The sequence below is a fragment of the Carcharhinus amblyrhynchos genome, chromosome 1, assembly GCF_965287045.1.
Source record: "Carcharhinus amblyrhynchos chromosome 1, sCarAmb.v2.hapA, whole genome shotgun sequence".
Taxonomy (NCBI): Eukaryota; Metazoa; Chordata; class Chondrichthyes; order Carcharhiniformes; family Carcharhinidae; genus Carcharhinus; species Carcharhinus amblyrhynchos.
Genome location: NC_137324.1, coordinates 12,793,849 through 12,810,529, shown reverse-complemented (window position 1 = coordinate 12,810,529; position 16,681 = coordinate 12,793,849). Strand labels below are relative to the sequence as shown.

The following is a 16,681-nucleotide window of genomic DNA, read 5'->3' as shown; positions in this document are numbered from 1 at the left end:
ATGGACAGAGTGGATAAGGAGTAGCTTAGTTTAAGGGTCAGTCATGAGGGGGCATAGACTCAAGGTGAGGGGCAGGAAGTTTGGGGGAAAACCTTTTTACCCAGCGGTGGATGACAGTCTGGAATGTGCTGTCTGCGAGATCCTTTTAAAAGTATCTGGATGAGCACTTGGCACATCATAACATTCATGGCTATGGTAAATGGTGTGAGTTCAGGTGTTTCTAATGTGTCAGTGTGGACTCAGCGAGCTGAAGAGCCTCTTCTGCATTGCATGTTTCTATGATTCATGGGAGTGGGGTGGGGGAGGCAATGGTATGTTATCTTTCATAGCGAGAGGATATGAGTATACGGAAAGGGATGTTCTGCTGCAATTGTGTAGTGCATTGATGAGGCCATACCTGGAGGATTATGTGCTGTTTTGGTGTCCTTATCTGGGGAAGGATGCCCTTGCTATAGAAGGAATACAGCGAAGGTTTACCAGGCTGTTTCCTGGGATGGCAGGACTGACATGAGGAGAGATAAAATTGGTTAGGATTATATTCACTGGTGTTCAGAAGAGTGACAGTGGACCTCATAGAAACTTATAAAATTCTAACAGTGTTAGACAGCGTAGATTCAGAAAGAATGTTCCCAATGGTGGGGAAGTCCAGAATTCGGAGTGATAGTTTGAGCTTATTGGACCTTATATAACTACCTTATTGAATTGAGGTGGGGAGAAGACATGGACAGAGGGTGGTGAATGTGTGGAATTCACTACCACAGAATGTAGTTGAAGCCAAAGCATTGTCTGATTTCAAGAAGAAATTAAATGTATCTCAGGGGCTAAAGGGATCAAGGGATAGGGGGGGGAAGGAGGGATCAGGATATTAAATTTGATGATCAACTATGATCAAAATGAATGGCGGAGCAGACTCGAAGGGCCGAATGGCCTACTTCTGCTTCTTGTTTCTGTGTTTCGCTGTCCCCTCAACATCAACCTGGCCTACTAGATTACATTTCCAGTAACACTAGCTCGATGCCATTATATCCCCAATGATCCCTTTTTATCCTTTGATGTGGTTTCTAGCTTGTTGAGGCAAACTAATAAGATTACAGTATTCCATTTTTTGTCACAGGCAAATGCATTTTTATTTTTATTAAATGGTGAGGGTTTTTTTTCCACAGAAGGGTAAAATATTTTCCAACTATATTGCTGTGAAATCTGAGGACTGCTTATAATATATGCAGGATGATTGGTCATGCGGATTACCTGGGATGTAGAGATGTGGCATGAGGTGGTATGTGTGTGATGTGAGGGGGCATGGGCTGGCATGATGTATTGGTGAGGAGTTGAGGTGAGGGGTGAGGTTTCGGAGCCCAGCTCATCCCACAGGGAGGCGATGGCCTAGTGGTGTTACCAATAGACTATTAATCCAGACAGTCAGCTAACATCTCGGGATCTGGGTTCAAATCCTGCCACCGCAGCTGGTGGTATTTGAATTCAATAAAAAAAATCTAGAATTAAGAATCTACTGATGACCATGAAACAACTGATGGAAAATTCCATCATGTTCACTGATGTCCTTGAGGGAAGGAAATCTGCCAATCTTAGCTGACCTTCCCATGAGGGAAGACATCTTCTATCATAGACCTCATGTGATTCAAAAAGGTCACCTCTCTTTCTTCTAAACCTCAATGGGTACAGGCCCAGCCTGTTTGTCATTTTCTGCCTGCATCCCAGAAATCAATTGAATGAACCTTCTCTGAACTGCTTCTAATGCAATTATATTCTTTCTTAATTAAGGAGACCAAAAGTGCGCACAGTGCCCCAGCTGCAGTCTCACCAAGGCCCTGTAAAGCTGCAGCAAGGCTTACCTAATTTCGTACTCAATTCCCCTTGCAATACGTGCCAACATTCTATTTGTCTTCCTAATCACTTGCTGCATACCAACGTTTTGTGATTTATGCACCCTGACACACAAGTCCCTCTATACTGTAGAGTTCTGCACTCTCTCTGCATTTAAATAATATACTGCTTTTCTATTCTTCCTGCCAAAGTGGGTGAGTTCACACTTCCCCACATTGTACTCCACCTGCCAAATATTTGCCCAATTTAAATCCATCTGGACACTCCTTGGGTGGAATTCCCCAAGGGTTAAGTGCCGAAGCTGGGTGGGGTGGGGGGGGGGGGGGGGGGGGGTGAGGTGGTGGGGGGGCATGTGGAGTGTTCCCCACTGTGGAGGCCAGCAGGAAAACCAGGCGGCACAGTAGCACAGTGGTTAGCACTGCTGCTTCATGGCCCCTGAGATCCTGGGTTCGAATCCTGGCTTGGATCACTGTCTGTGTGGAGTTTGCACATTCTCCCTGTGTCTGTGTGAGTTTCCTCCAGGTGCTCTGATTTCCTCCCACACTTCAAAGATGTGCAGGTTAGGTGGCTTGTCCATGCTTAAAAATAATTGCCCCCTAATGTTCCGTGATGCATAGGTTAGAAGGAGTAGTGGGTAAATGAGTAGGGGTATGGTGGATAGGGCCTGGGTGGGATTGTGGTCGGTGCAGACTGGGGGGGGGGCCGAATGGCCTCTTCCTGCACTGTAGGATTTCTATCTATGATTTTACCTCCCGGCCCAAATCTTATTAATTGTGCAACTGGGTGGTTTGCGCCGTATTCTGGGGCAGGCCAGCTCTGCTGGTGAGTAGTCTGCCCGCTGTCCTTTCCGACCGCCATATTGAAAAGGCGCACAACGTCACTGACCGACCCACTGTTGAAGAAAGAAGGTGGACCTCCTGAAAATGAAGTTAAATCCCCGGGAGAACTCCGAGACCGAAAGGTGGACTTCCTGAGGGTGATGATGGATCTCTGGGAGGACTCTGAGGTTGAAAGGTAGACCTCGTGAGAATGACAATGAACCTCCGGGAAAATTCTGGAAGATGGACCCCACTCTCCAGGAAACTGACTCTGGAAAGTTGACCTGCAGATGTTTCCCAGTCCAGCACCCCACCCTCCCCCTCCTTCCCACGACACCTCCATCCAATGTTACGGTGTTCCAGTGTCCAGGGTTGCGGACTGCTATCATCCCGAACTTTGGAGACAGCCCCACCATTGTCCAAATGTGCCCCATCATTTGAACGCCATATTGTTCCAATATGTTTCTCGCCAGCTTGCTTTCTCCTGGCGCCATGGAGAATCGGGCATGGGCGGTTGAGCACTCCGATTGGCAAATGAGTCTCATGCCAGCCTCCAGTGGGGTTCCTGATCCGCCATGGCTGGCACCAGAGGAAGATCCCACTGTAAATTCACTCTAACGTAAAATCAATTTTTGGGCTCTTTGCCCACCATTGAACTCACCAACAGGGGCCTGGGAGAATCCTGCGCTTCATGACAACTCTCTGTATCATCAGCAAGTTCACCTCACCTACTTTCAGTCCCCTCATCCCAGTCATTGATATGTGAATGTATGAATTAGGAGCAGGAGTATGCCACTCGGCCCCTCGAGTTCTGCTCCGCCATCTGATAAGGTGCTGGATGATTTGACTGATCTTGCCTACCCCCTTTATCCTTTGACCCCCCCCTTGTCAGTAAGGAGTCTGTCTAACTCAGCCATAATATAGATATGTGGGATAGAAGTGGTAAAAAGTTGAGGGTAGGGACGGGGACTCCTAAATACAGAGGAAGGCCCAACAGTGGCTAGCTAAATGTCTGTTGGGCACCCAATTTTGCCAGGCTTCCCTCTCAGAAGTGACGCTGCTGCCACTAGATTTGCCGTGCTATTCCTTGTCAGTACACGGGGAAAAACTTCTCTTTTCCTCACAACAATGCCTTGGCTTCTTCCACAACTATCTCAGTGTATCATATGAAGGGTGACTGTGCAGCACTCCCTCCGCACTGCACCAGCATTGGCCTAGATTTTCCGGCTGAAGTCTCTGGAATGGGACTTGGGCCTCTTAAGTCTCTCTCTGTCTCTGTGCCTCGAGTTGCACCAAATGATCTGTCCCTGCCCTGGAAATTCTACACAATTCCCCCTAACCGGAGCTGACGGACAAAAGAGTCAGTCAGTTGGAGTGTTGAGCTGAAATTGGTTGAGGGATCTGTCCGTCACGCAATCCGACCATTCCAGCCTGTGTGATGGAGTGCCACCACGGGCAGTACCTAGTCCCTGCTGAGCTGACGATGAACTGTTCTTATGAACAAACACACACACACACCCACACAATTACTTAACACAGTGCAACGATGAGGTAAACGGTCAACTGAGTTTATTTCTAGTATTCCCACTTGCACCTGGAAAGTTGACAAATTATACCCGTTCACTGGTAGGTGCAATCAAACCGCACGGAATGATAGGCAACATGCTGGAATTGATGTGAAATTAAACTTGAGTTTGGTTAAACCTGAAGAAAACGCATTTCTTTTTCGTTTAAGGAATTCTGATTTATTGGAACAATCTTACGGAAAATACAATATATATATATAAAAAAAATCACCACTGAATGCAATTTGAAACTGTAATTACTGAGGATTTAGGTCTAACACAGTTCAGAATATGTTCCATTTGTCACTGTCAATTTCATGCTTCCTTTGACTCAGCTGAAGCTGATCAGATGCTGATTTAACAACTCGAAAGGAGCAAGCTATTTCAGAACTTGCCAACGTGGTGGCTCGTTTAAAGGGGCAGTGAACCCGGCCACCTGAGATGGCTAAAACCATCATGTCAGTGACATAGTGGTGTTCCTTGTGACAGCTACACACTCTTGCTTAATTTGCCATGCATGGGTTCTGACAGCATAAGGGCTTTCCTCATACTTATAGAACCACAGGATCCATACAGAGCAGGAAGAGGCCATCCGGCCCATCGAACCTGCACTGATTCTCTGAAAGAACGTCCCCTCAGGTCCTTTCCTCCACCCGCAATCCCGCACGTTTAATTTGATTTGATTTATTATTGCCACATGTGTTAGTATACAGTTTTTTTATTCATTCATGGGACATGGGCATCGCTGGCTAGGCCAGTATTTATTGCCCCTTCCTAGTTGCCCTTGAGAAGGTGGTGGCGAGCTGCCTTCTTGAATCGCTGCAGTCCATGTTCTGTGGGTTGACCCACAACGCTGTTAGGGAGGGAATTCCAGGATTTTGACCCAGCGACTGCGAAGGGACGGCAATATACTTCCAAGTCAGGATGATGAGTGGCTCGGAGGGGAACTTGCGGGTGGTGGTATTCCCATGTATCTGCTGCCCTTGTCCTTCTGGATGGAAGTGTTCATAGGTTTGGAAGGTGCTGTCTAAGGATCTCTGGTGAATTGCTGCAGGGTATCTTGTAGATAGTACACACCGCTGCGACTGACCATCAGTGGTGGAAGGGTTGAATGTTTGTAGATGTGATGCCAATCAAGTGGGCTGCTTTGTCTTGGGTGGTGTCAAGCTTCTTGAGTATTGTTGGAGCTGCACCCATCCAGGCAAGTGTGCAGTATTCCCATCACACTCCTGACTTGTGCCTTGAGAATGCTGGACAAGCTCTGGGGAGTCAGGAGGGGAGTTACTCGCTGCAGTGTTCCTAGCCTCTGACCTGCTCTTGTAGCCACTGTGTTTATGTGGTGAGTCCAGTTGAGTTTCTGGTCAAGGATGTTGACAGTGGGGGATTTAGTGATGGTTACACCATTAACTAATAAGGGGCAGTGGTTAGAGTGTCTCTTGTTGGTGATGGTCATTGCCTGGCATTTGTGTGGCGCAAATGTTACTTGCCACTTGTCAGCCCAAGCCTGGATATTGTCCAGATCTTGTTGCATTTGAACATGGACTGCTTCAGTATCTGAGGAGTCGCGAATGGTGCTGAACATTGTGCAATCATCATCAAACATTCCCACTTCTGACCTTATGACAGAGGAAGGTTATGCAGCTGAAGATTGTTGGGCCTAAGGCACTACCCTGGGGGATATCTGCAGAGATGTCATGGAGCTGAGATGACTGACCCTCCACAATTCAATGAAAAGTATTGTTTTTTACATGCTATACAGACAAAGCATATGGTACATAGAGAAGGAAAGGAGGGGGTGTAGATTGTAATGTTACAGTCAGAACTAGGGTGCAGAGAAAGCTCAACATAATACAAGGGAGATCCATTCAATAGTCTGATGGCAGCAAGAAAGAAGCTGTTCTTGAGTCCATTAACTTTGAGAAATAGGAAATAGGAGCAGGAGTAGGCCATCTAGCCCTTCGAGCCTGCCCCGCCATTCAATAAGATCATGGCTGATCTGTTGTGGCTCAGTTCCACTTTCCCGCCCTCTCCCCATAACCCTTAATCCCCTCTCTTATCAAGAACCCATCAACCCGCTTCTTAAAAATATTTAGCGAGGCAGCCTCCACCACTTCAACGGGCAGAGAATTCCAGAGATTCACCACCCTTTGAGTGAAGAAGTTCCTCCTCAACTCCGTTCTAAACCACCTCCCCTTTATCTTGAGGCTGTGCCCCCTAGTCCTACTGTCTTTTTTGAGCAGGAAGAGTCTCTCCACCTCTATCCTATCCATCCCATTCATCATCTTATATGTCTCAATGAGATCTCCCCTCATTCTTCTAAACTCTAACGAGTACAAGCCTAGTTTATTCAGCCTCTCCTCATAGCTCAACCCCCTCAACTCCGGTATCAGCCTAGTAAACCTCCTCTGCACTCCCTCCAGGGCCAAAATATCCTTGCGCAGGTGCGGCGCCCAAAACTGCACACAGTACTCCAGCTGCGGCCTCACCAATGCCCTATACAGCTGCAGCAAGACCTCCCTACTTTTATATTCAATCCCCCTCGCTATGAAGGCCAGCATCCCATTCGCCTTCCTGACCACCTGCTGCACCTTTCTTTGTGTACTTTGCCAAACATCTTTTGCAAGACAATGGACTCAACGAGAATAGTTCCAGGGGTGAGAATCTTCAGTTATGAGGATGGATTGGAAAGGCTGGAACTGTTGTCCTTGGAGAGAAGAAGGCTAAGAGGAGATTTGATAGAGATGTTCAACATCATGAGAGGACTGGACAGAATAGATACAGGGAAACAGTTGCTCTTTGTAAAAAGATCAAGGACGAGAGGGCAGAGATTTAAAGTGATTTGCAAAATAAGTAACTTTGGTGTGAGAAAAACCTTTTTCACACAGCGAATGATTGGGGTCTGGATTGTGCTGTCTGGAAGTATGATGGAGGCAGGTTCAATTGAAACACTGAAGGAGACATTAGATGATTATTTGAATGGAAATAATACGCAAGGGTATGGGGAAAAGGCAGGGGAATGGCACAATGTCATAGAATCATAGAATCCCTACAGTGCAGAAGAAGGCCATTCAGCCCATCAATTCTGTACTAACAACAATCGAACCCAGAGCCTATCCCCGTAAACTCACTTATTGACCCCATTAATCCCCCTGACACTATGGGACAATTTAACAAGGCCAATCCACCTAACCTGGACATCTTTGGACTGCAGGAGGAAACCAGATCACCTAGAGGAAACCCACGCAGACATGGGGAGAATGTGCAGACTCTGCACAGACAGTGATGCTTGTTTGGAGAATTGGTGCAGACATGATGGGTCAAATGGCCTCCTTCTGCACCATAACAAATCTGTGATTATGAACTCAGCTGCAATGCCCTCACTACCCTTCTTTGTTACTTTATTAAAGGACGCAATCAAATTAGTCAAACCTGATTTGTCTTTAACAATTCTATGCTGACTTTCATTTATCAGCCCAGCCTTTACCAGACACTAATTAGTGTTTTGTTTTCCCAGAATATTGTCTCTAAAATCAGTGAAGTTTGAAGAAGAAAGGTTACAATATATCCTACAATTAAAATTCACCCTCTAGCTTGTTGGGATAGTCTATTACTTTGATAATTGCAGGGTGACTATTGCTGAAGAGACACATGCTGCTGAAACTTTTTGACTTGCACTGTTCAGGACAAACACAAGAATGTCAAATTTCAAACAATCACAACTATTTTTATTACAAGACAAAAAGGTGCCGATTGGCTGGCAAGTTGACTCTGATTGGCTGAGGTGTTACCATGGAGAAAGGGAGGTGATAGCCCATGGGTTTTATTGCAAGACTATCAATCCAAAAACCCTATTAATCTTCTGGGGACCCAAGTTCAAATCCCGTCATGGTACGTGGTAGAATTTGAATTCAATAAAAGATATCTGGAATTAAGAATCTACTAATGACCGCAATTCCATTGTCAGTTGCTGTAAAAACCCATCTGGTTTACCTAGATTCTTTAGGGAAGGAAATCTGCTGTCCTTAGCTGGTCTGGCCTACCTTTGACTCCAGAACCACAGCAATGTGGTTGACTCTCAACTGCCCTCGGGCAACTGGGGATGGGCGATAATGCTGGCCAGGCAGTGATGCTATGTCCCACGAATGAATAGAAAAACAATGGGTAACTGTAATTCTTGTGTTTGTCCTGATGAGTGCAAGATGAAAAACTTCAGCAGCATGGCTCTCTTTACATCAATGTCCAAGTTATGTGCTACCAAGTGAAAATTGTAGTGTGTCTGATTGCAGTTAATGCTGGTGATTTTCACCAGTTAAGTCAGAGTAATCCAGCTGAGCACATTACCTGCCTGTTGGCGATTGAATCTAATCTTCTCCCCACTGGAGCCAATGGGAAGGGAATCCAGGCAGTTTCCTCAATGGTCAAATGACTGGGTCCGCCCATTTATCATCCAATCAGTGAAGGTGTCCATTCACCGCAATACCTTCAACAGTAAGTCAGAGATTTGATCGGAGAGGAAGAAAGGTTGATGAACACAGCTATGAGATAATGCACATCCTTGAGAATCAGCCTGTCTGTCAATATACTTGGGAGATCCTGGTGTCCCTATACAGACCTCCCACTGAGGGATTACAGCAATGAGGTATACTCAGGGTGGCACAGTGGTTAACACTGCTACCTCACAGCTCTAGAGATCCGGGTCCAATTGCCAGCTTGGGTCACTGTTTGTGTGGAGGCTGCATGATCTCCCTGTGTCTGTGTGGGTTTCACAGAGGACTTTCATAGTAACTTCATTGCAGTGTTCATGTAAACCTACTTGTGACACTAATAAAATAAACTTAAACATTAAACTTCTCCCCTGGGTGCTCCAGTTTCCTCCCATAGTCCAAAAGACGTGCTGGTTAGGTACATTTGCCATGCTAAATTCTCCCTCAGTGTACCTGAACAGGCGCTGGAGTGTGGCGACTAGGGGATTTTCACAGTAACTTCATTTCAGTGTTAATGTATGCCTACTTGTGATACTAAAAAATAAACTTTAAGCTTTAAAACTACTGCAGGGCAAAGTGACCTGAAGGTGGTTCCTGACCTCGACATCCTTTGTAGAAGTTGAGAGGAGAAAGCAAATGCTGAGTTTTGGTGTTAGGCAGTTCATAGACTTTCTATAGAATCCCTACAGTTCAGAAGAAGGCCATTTGGCCCATTGAATCTGCACGGACTGCACCCAGGCCTTTTCCCCACAAGCCCATGCATTTACCCTAGCTAGTCCCCTTGACATAAAGGGTAATTGAGCATGGCCAGTCCACCTAGCCTGCATGTCTTTCGGACTGTGGGAGGAAACCAGAGCACCCGGAGGAAACCCACGCAGACACGTGGAGAACGTGTTGACTCCGCACAGGCAGTGAGCCCAAGCTGGGAATCAAACCCAGGTCCCTGGTGCTGTGAGGCAGCAATGCTAACCACTGTGCCACCGTGCCACCCCTTTACAGTTGCAGTTGCCTGTTGAGTCTACCTTGCTACAAGTTAATTTTCTTCTAAAAACAAAATGTTTCTATATTTTCAGTGAAAACTATTTATTCCGTTGGGCAAGCACTGGTCTTCCAAAGGAGATTGAGATGTTGAATAACCTAAAGGTGGTGTTCACGGTAAGTATTAAATAGAGTTTTACAGCACAGAGAGAGGCCATTTGATTGGATTTGATTGGATTTATTATTGTCACATGTATTGGGGTATAGCAAAAAGTATTGTTTCTTGTGCGCTATGCAGACAAAGCATACCGTTCATAGAGTACATTTTATTTTATTCACTCTTGGACATGGGCATCACTGGCTGGACTATCATTTAAGTCATGGGTAAAGTATTAATTCACGGGTAGTTAGATTTCTGATCGATAAGGGAATTAAGGGTTAGGGGGAGCAGGCGGGTAAGTGGAACTGATCCACTTCAGATCAGGCATGATCTTGTTGAATGGCGGGGCAGGCTTATAAGGTCAATGGACTTTCTCATTGTCTGCCCTCGCCTGTTCCAATTCCCATGGTGGGTGAGGCAGTAAAATTCCAGCCTTAGTGTCTGGTTAGAAATTGATTTGATTTTATTTATTATTATCACACGTATTAGTATACAGTGAAAAATATTGTTTCTTTCATGTTATACGGACAAAACATATTGTTCATAGAGTACACAAGAGAAAGAAAGAAGAGGGTGTAGAGAAAGGTCAACTTAATATAAGGTAGGCCCATTCAAAAGTCTGACGGCAGCAGGGAAGAAGCCGTTCTTGAGTCAGTTGGTACATGACCTCAAAACAGAATAACTTTATAAAATGTAAGACATAAGCAGCAAAAAAAAACCACTGTGAAGAATTGGAATTGTTATTCAATTACTTTCCAATCTTCTCACTTTAGGATCTTGGAAGCAAAGACTTGAATCGGGAAAGGATTTACTTAGTTTGTCAGATAGTACGGGTTGGAAGAATGGAACTGAAGGAAACCAATGCCAAGAAGATGACCCAAGGATTGAGGCGTCCATTTGGAGTTTCAGGTACGTTAAAAATGTATATGTTGCAGGAATATGATCTAACATTCCTGGATTCAGGTATAAAGGAGCAGCTTGTCAACTTTGAACTGGAAAAATATAATAATTGACAGGAAGGAAAGAAAAACATTTAATATTGATCCTAATCCCAGTCACTTTGTCACACATTTCCATGCTTTCCAAAGAACAAAGAAAACTTGGACATGGGCTGAAATATTCTCCCTTCTTTCTTTCAGTTTTTGCTCTCTCTCAATTCCTATAAAGTGTTTTTCCAATTTGTTACTCGTTCTTGTTGTATGAACCCATTTCTCTACACCCTAACGTTTGCTTTGTTTTCTCTCTTGCCTCTGCATGATTTTTGTAATTTAGATGTATTCATTGAATTCTATTGTTTTCATCATGAATTCTTCATGCTTTGGAAAGGGAAAACAAAAATGATTATCCCAAGTATTCTCAGTTGTGTACTGGGTAACATTTGAGCAGTTAAGGTGTCCACTCAGTATAACTGCTCTGTTCTACTTGTGTTTGTCTCGGCATGATTTTTGGGTAGCATGGCCCTCCAAGCCTTCACTGACCATACTGCCCGACAGAACTAAAACCCCCTTCCCTTCCGGGGATCACACCCTCTATTCCCATCCTATTCATGTATTTTTCAAAGTGTCCCTTAAAAGTCTCAATCCTTTCTTTCTTTGGAATTACGTTTGGGAATGAGTTCCATGATCCTTCAATGTCCTGAATAAAGATTAAGGTTACAATGTTGCAGCCCTATCTCTACCGAGATTGTTGGAAAACACCATTAATCCTTCAATTGTTTCAGACTGCTCTGTACAGTCTATTTGGATTATCTTCTTTGCTAAATTACTGCACAGGTCTCTGATCCATTAATCTATATTCAAGAGGGTGCCTCACTGTTGTGAGCTCATTGCAGTTGCAAAGATACAAGGATGAAGCAGGTATTTGCTTCATCGTACTGACCTTGAATGCTTGCACTGTTCGTTTAGTCAGCCCATTTGATGAGGAGTGATAAGGTGCCATACGGGTCTGTAATATCCCATTGAAGTCCACGAGCTTCAGGATTTCAGTACCTGTGAATGCTATCCCATTGTCTGAGACAAGTACTTCAGGTACACTGTGGGTGGCGATACATTGGCACAGCTTCTCATGTCGAGTACGTAAAGTTGAATACCTTCATTTATTTTGAATGGCCGTCTACTAACAAAAGGAACATCGCACCTATAAGTGGGCCAACGTAATCCATGTTGGGTCAGGAATGGTTGTTGCAGGTTCCGGGGTTCAAATGCTTCAGTCGGAGCAGAGAAGGAGGTAGAAGGGGGGGAGGGGTAGCATTATTAGTCAAGGATTGTATCACGGCGTCAGAGAGGAAGTTTGATGAGGACTGTTGAGGTAGTATGGGCTGAGATTAGAAATAGGAGAGGGGAGGTCACCCTGTTGGGAGTCTTTTATAGACCTCCTAAAAGTTCTAGAGAGGTTGAGGAAAGGATTGTGGAGACGATCCTGGATAAGAGTGAAAGTAATAGGGTAATTGTTATGGGGGCCTTTAACTTTACTAATATTGATTGGAATAGCTATAGCTCTAGCTCATTAGAGGGGTCAGTTTTTGTGCAAAGCGTGCAGGAAGGTTTTTTGACTCAGTATGTTGATAGAACATAGAACATAGAACATTACAGCGCGGAACAGGCCATTCGGCCCACGATGTTGCACCGACCAGTTAAAAAACAATGACCCTCTAACCTAAACCAATCCCTTTTCATCCATAAACCTATCCACGGATCTCTTAAACGCCCCCAAACTAGGCGCATTTACAACTGCAGTAGGCAGGGCGTTCCAATCCCTCACCACCCTCTGGGTAAAGAACCTACCCCTGACATCCGTCCTATAACTACCCCCCCTTAATTTAAAGCCATGCCCCCTCGTGCTAGCTTTCTCCATCTGAGGAAAAAGGCTATCACTATCCACCCTATCTAAACCTCTAATCATCTTATATGTTTCAGTAAGATCCCCTCTTAGCCGCCTTCTTTCCAGCAAAAACAACCCCAACTCCCTCAGTCTCTCCTCATAGGACCTCCCCTCCATACCAGGCAACATCCTGGTAAACCTCCTCTGCACCCTCTCCAAAGCCTCCACATCCTTCCTATAATGTGGGGACCAGAACTGCACACAATACTCCAAGTGCGGCCGCACCAGAGTTGTGTGCAGTTGCAACATGACGCTGCGACTCCTAAATTCAATCCCCCTACCAATAAACGCCAAGACACCGTATGCCTTCTTAACAACCTTATCTACTTGATAGGCCAACTAGAGGTGAGGCTATATTGGATTTGGTGCTGGGAAATGAGCCAGACCAGGTGCTAGACTTGGAAGTTGGTGTGCATTTTGGTGATAGTGACCACAATTCGGTTACGTTCACCTTAGTGATGGAAAGGGATAGGCATGAACCTCGGGTCAGTAGTTTTAGCTGGGGGAAGGGTAATTATGAGGCTATTAGGAGAGAATTAGGAAGCATAGGTTGGACTAGGAGACTACAGGGTCTCGGAACGTCCGAAAAGTGGAGTTTTTTCGAGGAGCAGCTACTGCGAGTCCTTGATATGTATGTCCCTGTCAGGCAAGGAGGAATTGGTCGAGCTAGGGAACCGTGGTGCACTAAGAAAATTGGTTCGCTGGTTAAAAAGAAAAAGGAGGCTTATGTCCGGATGAGACTTGAGGGCTCAGGTAGTGCACTAGAAAGCTTTAGATTGGCTAGGAGGGAGTTAAAGAGTGAGTTAAGAAGGGCTAAAAGAGGACATGAGAAGACTTTGGCTGATAGGATTAAGGAGAATCCTAAGGCGTTCTATAGATATGTTAAGAACAGAAGGTTGGTTAGGGCAAGATTGGGGCCAGTTAGAGACAGCAGTGGGAATTTGTGTGTGGAGCTGGAAGAGATTGGAGAGGCATTGAACCAATATTTCTCTTCGGTGTTCATGCAGGGGGACATAAATGTAGCTGTGGAGAACACTGGGTTACAGGGTTGTAAACTGAACAGTATTGCAGTTGATAAGGAGGATGTGCTCGATATTCTTGAGGGTTTGAAAATAGATAAGTCCCCTGGGCCGGACGGGATTTACCCTAGGATTCTCTGGGAGGCAAGAGAGGCGATTGCAGAGCCTCTGGCTCTGATCTTCAGGTCGTCATTGGTCACAGGTATAGTGCCGGAGGATTGGAGGATAGCGAATGTTGTCCTATTGTTTAAGAAGGGGAACAGAGACTTCCCCGGGAATTATAGACCGGTGAGTCTTACTTCTGTTGTGGGTAAGGTTTTAGAAAAAATTATTAGGGATAGGATTTATAGTTATTTGGAGAGTAATGAATTGATTGGAGATAGTCAGTATGGTTTTGTGGAGGGTAGGTCGTGCCTTACTAACCTTATTGAGTTTTTTGAGAAAGTGACCAAAGAGGTGGATGGGGGTAAGGCAGTTGACGTAGTATATATGGACTTTAGTAAGGCGTTTGATAAGGTTCACCATGGAAGGCTTTTGCAGAAAATACAGATGTATGGGATTGGGGGTGATTTAGGTAATTGGATCCGGAATTGGCTGGCAGATAGGAGACAGAGGGTGGTGGTTGATGGTAAGTATTCGTCATGGAGTTCGGTTACAAGTGGTGTGCCTCAGGGATCTGTTTTGGGGCCACTGCTGTTTGTAATTTTTATAAATGATCTGGATGAGAGTGTAGTTGGGTGGATTAGTAAATTTGCTGATGACACCAAAGTCGGAGGTGTGGTAGATAGTGAGGAAGGGTGTCTTAGTTTACAGGGGGACTTGGGCAAGTTGCAGAGCTGGGCCGAGAGGTGGCGGATGGAGTTTAATGTGGAAAAATGTGAGGTAATTCACTTTGGCAGGAATAACAGATGTGTAGAGTATAGGGCTAATGGTAGGACTCTGAATAGTGTGGATGAACAGAGGGATCTAGGTGTATGTGTACATAGATCCCTGAAAGTTGGGAATCAAGTAGATAGGGTTGTTAAGAAGGCATACGGTGTCTTGGCGTTTATTGGTAGGGGGATTGAATTTAGGAGCCGCAGTGTCATGGTGCAACTGTACAAAACTCTGGTGCGTCCGCACTTGGAGTATTGTGTGCAGTTCCGGTCCCCACATTATAGGAAGGATGTGGAGGCTTTGGAGAGGGTGCAGAGGAGGTTTACCAGGATGTTGCCTGGTATGGAGGGGAGGTCCTATGAGGAGAGACTGAGGGATTTGAGGTTGTTTTTGTTAGAAAGAAGGCGGCTACGAGGGGACCTTATTGAAACATATAAGATGATTAGAGGTTTAGATAGGGTGGACAGTGATAGTCTTTTTCCTCGGATTGAGAAAGCTAGCACGAGGGGGCATAGCTTTAAATTAAGGGGGGGTAGTTATAGGATGGATGTCAGGGGTAGGTTCTTTACCCACAGGGTGGTGAGGGATTGGAATGCCCTGCCTGCTGCAGTTGTAAATGCGCCTAGTTTGGGGGCGTTTAAGAGATCCGTGGATAGGTTTATGGATGGAAAGGGATTGGTTTAGGTTAGAGGGTCATTGCTTTTTAACTGGTCGGTGCAACATCGTGGGCCGAAGGGCCTGTTCTGCGCTGTAATGTTCTATGTTCTATGTTCTATGTTAACACATGGCCAACCTGACCATTCTCACGAATAGCAGTGTAGTTGATAACTTTTGCTGAAAGTGTCACATTGTTTGACATTCCTTCCTATAACAGGAAAGCCACCAGCCATAGCATCTTGCCAGCATTTACATCTTTGATATATCCGAATGCACAATTACTCTCTCCCTGCTATGGGGGCCACCACTTTGCTCCCCATGGCTCCTTGAAAGTAGAGTCACAGATGGACAGAATGATGAAGAAGGCATTTGGCATGCTTGGTTTCATTGGTAACGTTGAAACAACATTGAATGCAGGAATTGAGATATCTTGTTGAAGTTGTACAAGACATTTGGCATATTTGGAATATTGTGTACAGTTCTGGTCACCCTATTATAGAAAGGATATTATTAAACTAGAAAGAGTGCAGGAAAGAATTACCAGAATGGACAGCACAGTGGCACAGTGGTTAGCACTGCTGCCTCATGGTGCCAGGGACTTGGGTTCAATTCCTGGCTTGGGTCACTGTCTGTGTGGAGTTCTCCCCGTGGTTGTGTGGGTTTCCTCTAAGTGCTCTGGTTTCCTCCCACACTCCAAAGATGTGCGGGTTAGGTTGATTGGACATGTTAAATTCACCTTAGTGTCCCAGGATGCGATATGTTAAAGGATTAGCAGGGTAGCTAAGTGGGGATAGGATCTGGGTGGGTGGCCTCCTTCTGCACTGTAGGGATTCTATGAATGCTATTGGGACTTGATGGTTTGAGTTATAAGGATAGACTGGGACTTTTTTCCCTGGAGCGTGGAAGGTTTGGGGTGATCTTACAGAGATTTATTAAATAATGAGGGGCATAGATCAGCTAAGTAGTCAATACTTTTTCCAAAGTTTGGAAAGTTTGAAACTAGAAGGCATGGATTTAAGGTGAAAGGGGAGATATATAAAAGGGTCCAGAGGGGCAAATTTTTCATTCAGAGAGTGGTGAGTGTTTGGAACAACCTGCCAGAGGCGGTAGTAGAGGCAGGTACAATTTTGTCTTTTAAAAAACATCTAGACAGTTACATGGGTACGATGGGTATAGAGGGATATGGACCAAATGTGGGCAATTGGGACAAGCTTAGTATTAAAAACTGGGTGGCATGGACTGTGCTGTAAACCTCAATGATTCTATAAATGATGACACCATCCTCGTAACTGAGCTTGTGTTTCCTGAGTTAATGAGGCTGCATTTCCTCTGAAGGCAGAGAACCAGATAACATTTAAGAAGTATTTAGATGTGCACTTGTGATGCCAAAGCATACAAG

The 16,681-nt window shown here is 45.1% G+C and overlaps 1 protein-coding gene across 1 annotated transcript in view; it reads left to right on the top strand.

Moving 5' to 3' along the window:
* Positions 1 to 16,681, top strand: part of LOC145346307 (dedicator of cytokinesis protein 2-like) — a 1,149,449-nt gene that overhangs the window by 183,895 nt on the left and 948,873 nt on the right. Inside the window, exons 9-10 of the mRNA XM_080193520.1 lie at positions 9,786 to 9,867; positions 10,624 to 10,759. Of these exons, the coding sequence (XP_080049646.1) occupies positions 9,786 to 9,867; positions 10,624 to 10,759 (218 nt within the window). The remainder of the gene's footprint in view (positions 1 to 9,785; positions 9,868 to 10,623; positions 10,760 to 16,681) is intronic.